We start from the raw sequence: 13366 nt of genomic DNA on the forward strand, positions 1-13366 counted from the left end.
AAACGATCCCGTGCATGTCAATTCTATATTCTTGACACCCATCATGAAGAATTAGATCACTGAGAGCAGTGTAATACTTAAGGGTTAAAATGAATCCCTAACTTCTTTCTCTTCCTCCATATTACTTATTCTATAGTGATGAAAGCTGCGGTATTTTTTATTTCCCTTTTTCTCTGAGAACTTCCTATGCATTGGGACAGTAGAATCATGGCATCACAGCATACTGTGACACGAGAAAAATGATCGATGGCATGATGAGAATTGGACTTTGACCCACGATGAAGTAAAAAGTGATTTCAACTCACCCAAACAACCTTCATTGCAAAATTCCATTGTTTCCCAAGAGAGGCTCTTATCACTAGAGGTAGGTGGAGGAACCACTCTATGGCAAAAGGCACACTCCAAGGTACGTTCCTTTCCCGTCACTGCTTTTATATCTGCCGCAGGTGCCACATCAGACACAGTAGCAATGTCGACTGTGGAATCTGTCACCTCATCGATTCCAGATTCCATCTCATTTTGCACTTGATTGGGTCTAGGTGGATGAAATTTTCGGAATGCTTGAAAACAAGGTGTCGTGCACATATACCTAGAGACACCGTTCACTAACAGGTGATACTGGCATGGCCTTAGCTGAAAAATCAATACACCCAAATTAATGTAATAAGAGCATTAAAAAATTGCATGGATATTTCTGCATACAGCAATACTAACCCTACAACACTGATAGCATATCTTGCGAGGAGGGGTCTCGGTTTTTGGCTCAGCACTCCATTCTGTCTCCTTAACCTTTTCAAGGATTTCACTGATCTCTTCCTCACTTCCCACAATTTGCTGTAATGAATAAAAGAAAACCAGTTGGCATCATTTTTACTTTTCATCAGCTAAAACTGCATTTTTAGGGTATATCATTTCTGAAGACATGCAAAACTACATGCAATGCCACTTCTTCACCATTAATTAAAACTCAATAATTTACAATGATAATACTATAAACATCAATACGATACACTGATTGCCTAACAAAAATGAAACTAGAAAACTAATTAATCCTACAAGGTTCACTTATTTCGAGTGGACAATAAAAAATTCGCCACCAAATCTCGATTTTAGGTTTTTTTTTCAATGGTCAAGATTGATTTGCAAGGAAATGTTTACAGTTAAAAATTTCATATATTGGATTTTGAACTAGTAATTCACTCAAAGTTTTATTGTTTTTTCAACGCTTTTATTTTGCTTTGCTTCATTAATTTTGCGTAGATTTTAGCAAAAATCATTATCAACATGCAACATTTTTTTAAAAACAAAAGGTCATCGGCGGAAATGCGCCGCGCGGTAATCTAAACTGCGCGAAATGTTTTTGTCATGATGACGGAAGCTATTTCATTAATCGCCTTAAACAGTGATGCAGCTCTCGTCCCTTGCTTCCTATTCAATTTTTTTGCTTTAAATATCGGCGAAATTATAGCAACGGAAATATGGAAAGCAAAGTAAGGAAAGTAACTGAAGTAGCGAAAAGTTTTAAGTCATATATGGTGAGACACTGACATGTGAAACAGGCCTTCTATTGAGGTAGTGTCCCTTTGCTCCGGGTCACGAAGTTTTTTCTTGAAAAATTCTGACCTAATATTTGCTTTACTAGCAGACATGAAATCAATGTACGCAATCAAGAACAAAAACCGATTTGGGAATTTTCCTCTTAGTGTTCGACACTAATCACAACGAAGATGGATGAGAACTTGAGATTGGAACAAAATCACAATTTTAAATTATAACCTTGAGAGATTTTCAATAAATTAACAACAGCCTTAAATAGTATTATTTTCCCCAGGATTGAATCATCTTGTTGGAAAAATTACAGGTGGAATTAGTTTTTACAGATTGCCATAACATTAAAAATTTCTTTTTAACTATCTATTGGGGAAAACGAACATAAAGAGTTAGCTGAGCTGTGGAACACATTTGGAATGAGTGGCACAGCGGAAGCTTATAGATAGCACTTCGCAGTAGACGAATTTGGGAATGGGTCTATTTTCTAAAACAGGTTTGTTGTGGGGAAGAATTGCAATACCCGAATGCTATTGTTAACAATTATCACAAATGTTTAGAGCAAAACGTGGATTGTAAAAAACAAGCGTCAGAACTAGAAGGCTACGATTTCACGTTCTGAGTTACGTATTGCTACAGCACACGTCTGCGAAATAACCCGTTGCCAGGGAAACGGGCAGAGGGAAACAGAACACTACGATGAACGGGGTATATTTCGATGGAAGAGGCGTCAGATGGCAAGAAGCCCTGGTCTTCGCTCTCAGCCGAAAGCTGTCGTGAAGCTGCCGAAAGCCGTCTGTAGTTTGACTACGCATTCCAGGACGTTAGATTACGGAACGCATGAAAACATAGCTCAAGGCAGAGTCATAGCATTTCAACATAAATATAAGTTCAAATTTTGGTAGCAATACGCCTCTTCCGAAAAACACTTAAACGTAAATATTCCGAAGCCTTTTTACAGAAATACTGCCGTTTTTCCACTGTCTTGAAGTAGCCAGTGAGGGGTGGTATTCCTTAGAGAAGTTAAGGAAATCCATCCAGTGAGCCAAACTATCTGAAGATGCACTTCAGTTTAAAATTCACGAAGGAGAAGCATGCATGAACAAACCATAAATGAAAATAACGCTAAAGATTATTAACTAGTAAATCATCGTGACGTCACCTGACGCAGTCAAAGTTGCAGGTATTTTATGCAAATATCAGTCTCTTGAGTACAGAGAGAAATTTCACATGCACTGAGCCTGGTGAAATTAGGTGTTTCAAATAAAAAAATAGTCAATCCGATACGAAATCAGCATGGAGAAGTTGAATTAGTTCGATTATCCAAGAGCAAAGCTGATAAAAGTGCCGCGAGTACCCACTCAAGTCCTAGAAATTGTTAGACAATTTCCAGACCTTGTTTCTTTACGCTGATAATCATGTTATTCACGTCGGTAGTAAACAGGTTTTCAATATACTATGAAGCTTCCCCTTTCATGCAGTTGAGGTTCAGAAAGAGTAGATTGTTTTAATACATATATACGTTTGCCATCACGTTACGTAGAACTTGACAGCACTCAGCATTGTGGCAGTCACTGCCATTATCTGTCGAAAATTGGAATGGAGTCAAATGATCTATGCATGAAAAAAATTTTGATGTATACAGCGTCATTATGTATGTAATAACGTCAATGAAATGAACTCCTGCATGCATTACAGTAATCGAATCAACTGTTACTACTTACAAGTGAATTATGACTACAGAAAGTTGTTAAATAAATCATAATATAACAAATGAAACAGTTTCTGGCGTCACTTGGTGGAAATTCTTCATATTGAAATTAAATTTAAAATACTTCGCCTTTCCACATAAACCACTTTTATTACTACCTAGGTTTCGTTATGGTATAGCATCACCACCTGATGATGTTATACCATAACGAAACCTAGGTAGTAATAAAAGTGGTTTATGTGGAAAGGCGAAGTATTTTAAATTTAATTTCAACATAATATAACATTAAAAAACGTTTTAGAAGCAAGCTACAGCAAGAGACGGGTTTATGAAAGCATTACACGCATAGCAACATAAGGGCCAAGATTACTGAGGACGTATTGTTTTGACGATCAAGAAAGACTAGGTGCCAATTACCCCTCCGTTTCCTATCCTAAGGAACAAGGAGGAAAATGGTAACTACTCCTATAGCTATATATGTATTTCCACAGGGATGTTGTTTCCATAAAAAATCCAAAATTTTCATAAAACCATTCCCCGGAGAGGTGAATGGATTTCTATGGAAACCACGGCATCTTTCGCTGGATTTCCATTGAATATATTAAGATTGTGGGTCGCGGTAGTCCAGTGGGTAGAGCGTTGGACTGCTGACTGTAGGGTCCCGGGTTCGATTCCTGGGCAAGTCTCTGGGCACCTGCAGCTCCACCCAAGCTATGTGATTTTTCGGGTACCAGATCTTCCTGGGAAACCATAGCCGGCACAGGGAAAGGAACTGGCCCCCTTACCCTGATATGTGATTTCACACGCCGTAGGGCTTAGTACTGGGTGAACTCGACCATCACCTACTAAACCGACCTTCGGGTTGATTACTGTGTTTATGATTTTATATTAAGATTTCCAGGAGGGACGTTGCACAATTTATCATCCTCAAGTTTCAGGTTATATATTTACGTAATACATAAGTGCATAGTAAAAACTAAATATTGGAATGGAAATCTTTGCGATCTTCTCACTTTAATTTCAGGTAGTACGGAACTCCAAAATATGGCGTCTGAATCACGAAAACATATGTAAAAAAGTACCCATCTACTCTTATTTTTCCCGATTTAAAGTGACTGGCCTCTACTCGCTGGTAAACCCATGCACCCGAGAGAATAGACGAGGGTTGAAACGGATGAGGAAGTCGGTCTCCACCAGACTACTGCATTGTTTGCCCAGGTCTCCTCTCGCCGGTGTCATCACTTCTACTTCGTAGTCGATGAACTTTGAGACTCACTGCCGTCGTTACATACATGTGCTTTTTGTAAAAGATTTCAAAAATATGCTGCCCCACTCGGAACTTTAACATGGCAAGCTGTGAGCTGGTAACACTCAGAGGGGTCAGCCTCTAGGCGCTCGCTATCTGAAGGTTCGTCGCAATTGCTCGGTAAAACATTACGAAGTGTAAGCATTTCAAAATCGACGTAATATTTCGTTAAAGTATTTATTTTTCTACGCGTATTGAGTTTTATCGGCTCCTGGGCATTTGGCGATTCAACAGCAACTACCACGTGTGAAGAGGGTGAGGAGAGAAGCCAACAGTCTCATCACCGCCACAAATTTCAAAGTCAGCGGCTTACGTATACAAGTACGAGGGTTTAGAAAATGATTCGAAGGTGATTCTTTTCCCTCTACTCTCTATGCTAGAAACACTATCTTACAGGCATACCATAACTTTGATTGCAGGAGAACATTAGCTGATCATTTTCACCTTTCTGGTTTCAATACAGCTTTTACCCAAGGTACCTCAGCATCAATATTTGTACGCAATTTCACCGTTTCGGATTTCATTATACTTTTTAAAGATATATTTGACCCCGATACTTAGTGGAATTTCACTCTAATGAACAAACGCAAAGTTTTTTATTCTCCGTCGATTATCAATACATTGTTTTTATTAATACATGAGGCTTTTATGATTTCTTCGCTTTTCCAAGTTTTTGATCCCGAGCTCTCGACATAAAAACGCCTAAAAGAAAAAGACATGTTGTTGGCCACCTTCGACCAGAAGAATAGGAACTGGGTGGTCTAGTTATTTGACGCATAGCCTTCGGCTTAGACAATCGACTACGTATCACTAGTCTCTAACTGCAATGGCCCCTATCCTTGGTGCTCTAACCTTACTAAAGTCAAGACGTACCTAAGGACATCAAGTTTATGTAAAAGGGGCAGTCCCTACCAATTAAGTAAAGTCGAGCAACACATTTCCTGATATGTAGTCTACATTCACCCCCTTCCACCGTCCTGGCTCATTTAAACACGATCAGCTGATAGAATTGTCCACGAATATTTCAGAAGAAAATACTAAGTACTGGAAACGCCACAGTTGAAACAGTGTGCTGTATGTAAATGCAACAATTTCAGAGTGTACAAATCATTCGCCTTGACTGGGATCCCAGTCAAGGCGAATGATTTTTACACTCTGAAATTGTTGCATCGAAATGCACATTAGCGGATGACTCCGTTAAAAGTTACTGTTGCGGCATCTCCCGCAGTTTCATCGGAAGTGTTACATGTGTTTCTCTTGTACGACTGAAGAAAAGGGTGGAGATGCCGAACAGTTGTAATAATATAGGAACCAACAGCTTCCTTGGCTGAACAGACTCGCTACCCAGATCATCGGTGATCCACAAACACACTCAGCGAAAGGGGGGTCTGCCTACAGCTGGTCTCAACATTAGAGCAAATAGATTCCATCTACCAGAGTGGATAATATGATTTTCATCCATGGAAAAGATGAAATTCGTGAGAAGTATTTCAATGAGATCAAAAAAAGGTTTTAGGAGAATATATATTTCATTAATTAATTATACACTGTCAAAGGTATCGTTTGGGCTTAGCTACTGAATTACTTAAATTCTCGTGCATCTGTCAGGTAGACTTTCCAATTAAACGACCAGTCCGCATTCCACATGCAATCTGACTTTTCATTGGCACATAATTATTTCCATTTTTACAGCACAACCTTTTAGCTATGTTTACAGCACAGCCCATTTAGCTTAGTTTCTTTCCCACTGAGTGTTTAGCTGACGTGCCACCCGTGTATTAAAAGATATCGTATTAAAATATATGCATATTTACTTCGGTATTAATTCTATCAATTCAAGGTCTCATTTTCCGCAAGGCCCGGGTTAGATTTCTGATGACGCCTCTCGACATCTTCAGCTTCACCCGAACTGCGTGGCTTTCTGGTTATCAGAACTTCCTTGATAACCACAGGGAGCGGAGGGAAAGGGATTGGTTCCACTATTACCATGAATTACGTGATATGAAATGGTCCCAAAAAATAAGCTAATTCCACACGCCGTATTAGACTAGCCTAAGTATGTGAGGTGACCATGCTTATCGCACGTAGCTCTTCATCGAGTCCTCCGAAGAACACAAGCATAATAGAAGTCATGGCGCCTCTATAGACTTCCTGAACACCCCTCTGATAAGATGTCTGAACCTATTAATATTAGGGGAGGCGACCGACCGCTGAGGTCATTTGCGCCATTAGGGATGGACGGAAGAGGATGAAGGGTGGAGAGAAACCCGGCGTCGGCATTAGCCAACTCTTAACGGAAGGCGCCAAGGGGTTCCCAGTTTAAAGACCCATCCGACGGACGGCGAACATACTCGTAGTGCTCTCCACAAAGAACCTCAAGTAAGGATCGGGATAACACTGAAAAATATCTAGTCTCCAGGATTCGAGCCCGGGCCCTTTCGGTGGGAAGCCAGTACGTTAGCCACCGCACCACCCCGGTCCCCAGCAGAATCCCGAGGGTACCGTTATCGGCGAGTTTCCCTCCAAGGGTCGATCTGCCTCGCCTGGGTCACCGTGGGAATCGAGTGGCTGCGGTGGCAACTGTGCTAGCTTCCTTATCTTCGAGTCCAGGCTGTGGCAGGATTTTTCAGTGGCATCCCGATCCCTTATTTGGTTGCTAAGTGGAGAGCATTTCGTTCAAGAAGAAGATAATTCCTGACCAGAGGTTCTGCTCTCCCTTCCTTCCATTCCTAGGAATTTTATCTCTACCAGACTACACACTTATCCTTAATGGGGTTAAAGACATCAGATGTTGCCCCCCCCCCCCAAAATAAGCCCGGTTCACATGCTGCGCTTTGTTAGACCTCTTGCTTGCTACTCTATGGTAGTGGTGGGTACTACATATGGGTACAACATGCATTTTAAAGGATTGGCGGTGGAGTGTTTATTATTGTATGATGGAATGTAAATATAATAAACATATATAAATAGCAGTTAGGTCGAGATGGAATCTGTGGTTCAGCAGCTGCTGTTGTTATAGCTTTGCAAACAGGGAGAAAGGAACGAAGAGTAAAGAAAAGTAGGCATTGTGCAGCTACTTCGTTGGTATAAAGGAAATGAGAACGGACGACGGACTACTACGCACGTTAGGGGAGGAGAGAGAGTTGGAGGAAGAAATCCAAAGGAGGCAAGGAAAGTGGATGCTGAAGACTGATGAAGGGGAAAACACAAACCCAGCGAGGTAGGGGAGGAAAAAGATAGGAATATTGGAAAGAGAGACGGGAAACAGAAAGTATGCCGCATTGCAGAAGGGCTAATTGCAGAGCAGAGTGATTGGCCATATCTTGTACGCCATGGTTTAGTAATTCCGAGTTTCCATTAGAAATCTACGTCAAACGTTAGACTGGCAAATTATTTTTACTTTCAGTAACTGGATGATCACGGAATAAACACTAACACGCGGGTGGCGTCTACACACGCGATAGGCCAGGAGCTGGTGGAAGGTTTGGGGGAGGGGAAGGGGGAGTTGAGGTGGAGAAAAGAGCGACTCCTGGCGCTGCAAGGCGCCAAATGGATCTGCGGGCTAGGGGCCTGGGGTGGTCATCTCGATACTCAATGCCTGAGCACTTTGATATTACGCCACGGCATATGGAACGACGTCGTTTCCCCGTAAGACTAAGCGAATGCTTGGCTTTACAGCTTTATTTCTTGGAATGAACCAAGATTAATTAATCCGTAAAGCAACTGGAGGAGCAAATACTAAAAAAATATTCCACATTACCCACACATGATTCTAAGAGAAGACACCGTACAATGTTCGAACTTCTAGTGTCCAGACCTGTTCAGCTAGGAGGAATTCTGGAAGATGTAACAAACTCTAAGAACAGTAAAATGTTTCCAAAGCAAAACCTCCAATTATGTGGAATTTCAGTGTCACTAAAACATCACTCAAGTTAAACAGGAGTCAAAAACAGGTTTCTCAGCAACAACAAAGATATAGCATCATAAGCACCTTGTTTTCTATGAAAGGGAATTTAGGTCAACGTTTAAATTATACATAAGTAGTACCCCGCTAGCCACCGATAGGGTGTGGGGCAGGGGGTGATAGCACACCAGACTAATTTTGACCCGAACTTATTTTGGAATAGGTAAAAATGTTATACGACTTCTCATTTATTTTCATAATCTATGGCCTTAAAAATAAATAAATAACGTGACAGCTCATTTAACGTCAATTGTGCAAAATGTTTCCCGTGCATGTAGTATTTCATACATACATAACGCCTTATATTGTTGGCAGTTGACATTTCAGTAACTTCCATTTATGGCCTCACATTAAAATTAGAATCAATCATTCAAGAAGCACTCAATATACTCTTAGGATCTGCATTAATATTGACAGCTACTTTTACATTTAAATCCCAGAATGAGGTGTTCCACTTTTCCCTTGTCAACATCACTGCCTTATTAAATGAATTTATTTCCTCCTCAGCTCCATACACGTATACCTCCTGTGATTTCAATCTTGCTTCAAAATCGACCTCCAGATCAGAATTTTCAAGGAATTGCCCCTTCTCCATTGGGATTCTTATACTGGTACTTCTTGGCGCTGGCAGGAGACTGCATTCAGAGAAAATGTGTGGCACGGCTGATGCCTTTAATCTAGGCCTGTACAGTGGTGCAATCACCCTCTTCCCAGACCTATCATCGAAATGTGTAGTTTGCCACAATACCTCTTCCGGACTGAAATGCAAATGGCATACCTGAAAAATACATGTTTAATTTGATAATATATTTTTTTCTAGGTTTTAACACCTAATATAATGGAAATCAAGAAGATTATCTGCCAACTATTATTAATTAGTACTCACAAAGTTTGAGTGTCGAGTTTGTCTTACTGCCGCTATAGTGGTTCTCAAACCCGAGAATGCACTTCGAATTACGAAAGCTAGTATGCAAAAAATATTCACCAGCCATAAAAATAAAATCTACCGCAAAAATACATTCCGCATGATGCTAATTAAACCCTGGAGGAACTCAGAAGGACTGTTTTATTTTATTAAAAATCGTTTATGGCTAGTTTTAAAATTTCATTGAAAAATTAAGACCTTCACCAATCAATACTTTGAAATATAAGTTTAAGTTCGCATCAACTCGTAACTAACCATTTAATTGAAGTATATCTTGACATCCGTTCAATAATTAAAGGATTTGAGTAGAATTTTCTGCCAGTTCTGACATAGGTTTTTTTCATCTTTTCAACAACGTCAAACCTTTCAAGTAATGACACTACTCACTTGATAAGGGCAAAACAGAACTTTCACATCACAAGTCATGCATACCGATTATATACGCTTCACTAAATATCATGTGTGTCGGTACATTTACAAATCAAAAATTCGTTTACATTTCAATATGGCATGTAATATTTGGTGTTTTCCCGTCGCAGGATTGCGGTGAAATCTTAGCGGGTTTTCCAGGTGTCAGCCGTAGCTTGAGTGCGATAACGGAGTTAGTGGTCGAAAATTGTTTCTCTTTTGGATTCTACATTTCAATTTTTTGCTCTTCTGCTAAGTGACATGCTACTAATGAATCTGCAATATTGAACTTAAAACGGTAGAAATGAAAATTTATATTTGGGCACGACAAAACGAAAGCATGACGACAAGAGATTTTGAAATTGAATTTTGATTAAACGATTCTGAAAACACCATAAATATTCGAAAGACGATCCTTCTCTTCGCGATTGATTTTTCATTACTAGTGAATCAGAGCAAACATTTCAACCAAGCACAGTAAAATATTTACTTAACTACAAGCATTTAATGATTCAGTTAATTCCTGCATGGTCTACGTACATATAGGTCTATGTGTGAATGTTTATGTATTATTGTTTTTCCATACCAGCTGATATATATTCAACTGTGTGTATGGCCCGTGCCCTACCACCCTCCGCCATACGCCCTTGCGGGGCATTGCGTGGCTTCTATGAAATCAGGAAAAGAACTTACAAAACCGACAAATATGTACTTGGTACAATTGTAAATTCAGGCAGACAAACTTCTCAAACGCTAATACATTGGCATTAAATGAAATAAAATAGTAGCACAAATACTTTTGAGTTCCTTGTAGGCTGAAAATCTTTTCTTGGAATGGCTTCAATCCATTTTCTTCTCATGCCTTCTTCGCTGGGGAACTGAAACACACACACCCTCGTTTCCTTGTTGTAATTCCCTCTGCACCTTGGTACACAACACTTGTTGACCATTCTGATTCCCAGCACTTCAGATTATTTAATACAGTGTACCACTAGCTACGCTCTCAAACCACGACACTACCTCCTCCAACTTCTGCACACGAGGAAAAGAATCCCCACGGCCCAAATGTTGTGACGTTACTCAAATTGAAAACCAGAGAGCGAGCGCTAAGGCCAGGAGTATTGAGGTCACATGCTGCTCCCCGGCTCGGGTGGGAGAAACCGGTGTCTATCATCCAGGTTTTGCGTCAAAGAGATGGGCCGCACCCTTCGATCTGCTACTCGATCGGTCAGCTAGCCGAGTCGACTGGGTTTTTAAATTCGAGAAAACCATTCAGTCAGCTTTCATACGTGCAAATTTCCCGGAATGTTGCCAAATCGCAATCTACACACAGCATTTTAAGTAGCTTGTGACGTCATACTGTAGTATCTCGCAATGTTGCCAGCTTTTCTTTTGGATTTCTCGCTTCGTCATCTATCTTCCCCTTACCTTATTCGGTTGACAAGTGACTGAAATGCTGCGATACGCCAATATGCTATCGTCGAAGAGATTTAAGAGGGCGTCATAGGGCGACTAGGAGCGAATGTTACCAACTAAATCCGCCAGGGGGAAAGCTATCATATTCGATTGTGGTGTTTTAACGATGGGCTGAGAATTATTTTCAAATACACGTTAGCTAGGAAAATTAGCTGGGATACCAAACCGGCAACACCGCGGACATCTAGAAAGATGGATGGTCCTTATACCTAGTGAACACGGCGGTAAACTCTACATACCTCCAACTCTACTCTGCATACCATACCGAGCGGTAAACTCCGCCTCCATCTACATCTACTTAATACGCCGCAAGGGCGTGTGGCGGGGGGTGTTTGGACACCACCCGTAATTAAGAAAGAAAAAAAACTGCAAGCAAAAACCACAAATTCATACATCCACAAAAACATGCCTTACATTCATGCAAGAACATTTACACCCCACACACATGCAAACACTCAAACTACCAACTAACATGCACCTGAAAGTATACCTAGCATCTTTGCCATGTTTAATTTTGTTCCGACTGGTAAATTCAATGTTTTTAATATTTCTTAGTGACTTCGGTTTCTTACTATTATGATTTCTGATTTTTCGGGGAAAGAATGAGTATTTGCAACTATCTGTACTGGAATCTCTCTCTCTTATTTTATCTTTGTGGTCTGATCTACCTAAGTAGTGTGGGGCCATTATAATTCCTTTAGTGTCATCGTTAAATTCGTTTGTTCTGAACCTTTCTAAAAGTTTAAGTCTCGCATGCTCTCTTCGTATTTCAAGTGGCTCCCAGCCTATGCCCCAAAAAGGCCTGTCACACTTGTGTTCTTATCAAAACAATTTTTAACGATCTTGCGGATTTTCTATGGACTTTATCTAATTCTTATTGCCAAATTTTCTCCCAAGGATCCCAAATACTTGCGGCGTATTCCAAATGAGATCTAACTAGAGCAAAATAACACCTCTCTAACTTTTTCATTACATTTCCCCACCACCCGTTTAATGAAGCTTCCTTTCAAGCGGATCCGCATATTGTCCTGATATGTGCTCCCCATGAACGGCGTGATGTTAGAACTACCCCCAAATATTTCACTAGACTGGCCGTAGTCAGTACTAAACCCTCTATTTCGTAGTTTATGTCTTGTTCACAACTTCCTTTGATCCAAAATTTCAAAACCGCACATGTCTATATTGAGCATTAATACCCTTTTATTGCACCATTCCGAGACTGTGCCTAAGTCTCTAGAGAGTAGCTCGCGATCTAGTTGGCTCCTTATTTCCCTATATACCACCGTGTCGTCAGCAAATAACCTCAGATTGCTACTAACGTGTGTACTCAAGTCATTAATGTCAAGTAATTCAACAGAACAGAAGAGGCCCTATTACACTTCCCTGGGGAACGCCCGAAGTTACATATTTATCCGTTGAGCACAAGCCATCGATGAATACTATTTATTTGCGATTTTAAAAGAAAAAGTGGTTGGCCGAAGTAGTTTAAATGACCATTTTCAAATTACATGTTTACGAGGGTTATACCCCTTATCCAATAGGAAATATGACTTCATGGCGCGAGACTTCGGACCAGCAAGCGTGAGACTTCGGACAACCTATGCTCACCCAGCGAGCTGGAGGGAGGACATAACGTCCACGGCAGTGCTTGTTCCACGTTTTTCTCGGGGACCTGATGTAACTTGACACTCGAATGGTGTCAGAAATGGCTATTGGTTCCGGAAACTCGTCTACTCTGGGAATAGCGTAGGAACATTTGTTTATTCAGAAATGAGAGTTGGCCAATGTTCTTTTCATGGCACTCTGAAGGAAAACTTCCCTCCCAAGACTATTTGAGGGAGGGATATTACCGATCCTAGAATTCCCTCATCCTCTGAGCTCTTTGTATATCAACTTATCAGCTGACAATTAGAGAGAACGGAAAGAGAGAAGAAGGGAACGAGGCGAAGAGGTTACAGAGCTCAAAGTAATCACACCAGTTTTTTTTAACGCAGACGGCACATATTTATTTAGCCAGCGCTCCCCTAA

General features: G+C 40.6%; 1 protein-coding gene across 1 annotated transcript in view; it reads right to left on the minus strand.

The window, feature by feature from the left end:
• The window catches only part of woc (without children), a 78600-nt gene that overhangs the window by 41962 nt on the left and 23272 nt on the right, over nucleotides 1-13366 (minus strand). The window contains exons 2-3 of the mRNA XM_071589518.1: nucleotides 715-834; nucleotides 306-633 (exon numbers count right to left, since the gene is read on the minus strand). Coding sequence (XP_071445619.1) covers nucleotides 306-633; nucleotides 715-834 — 448 coding nt within the window. The remainder of the gene's footprint in view (nucleotides 1-305; nucleotides 634-714; nucleotides 835-13366) is intronic.

The sequence above is a fragment of the Hetaerina americana genome, unplaced genomic scaffold (assembly GCF_022747635.1).
Source record: "Hetaerina americana unplaced genomic scaffold, ioHetAmer1.1.p SCAF_1, whole genome shotgun sequence".
NCBI lineage: Eukaryota > Metazoa > Arthropoda > Insecta > Odonata > Calopterygidae > Hetaerina > Hetaerina americana.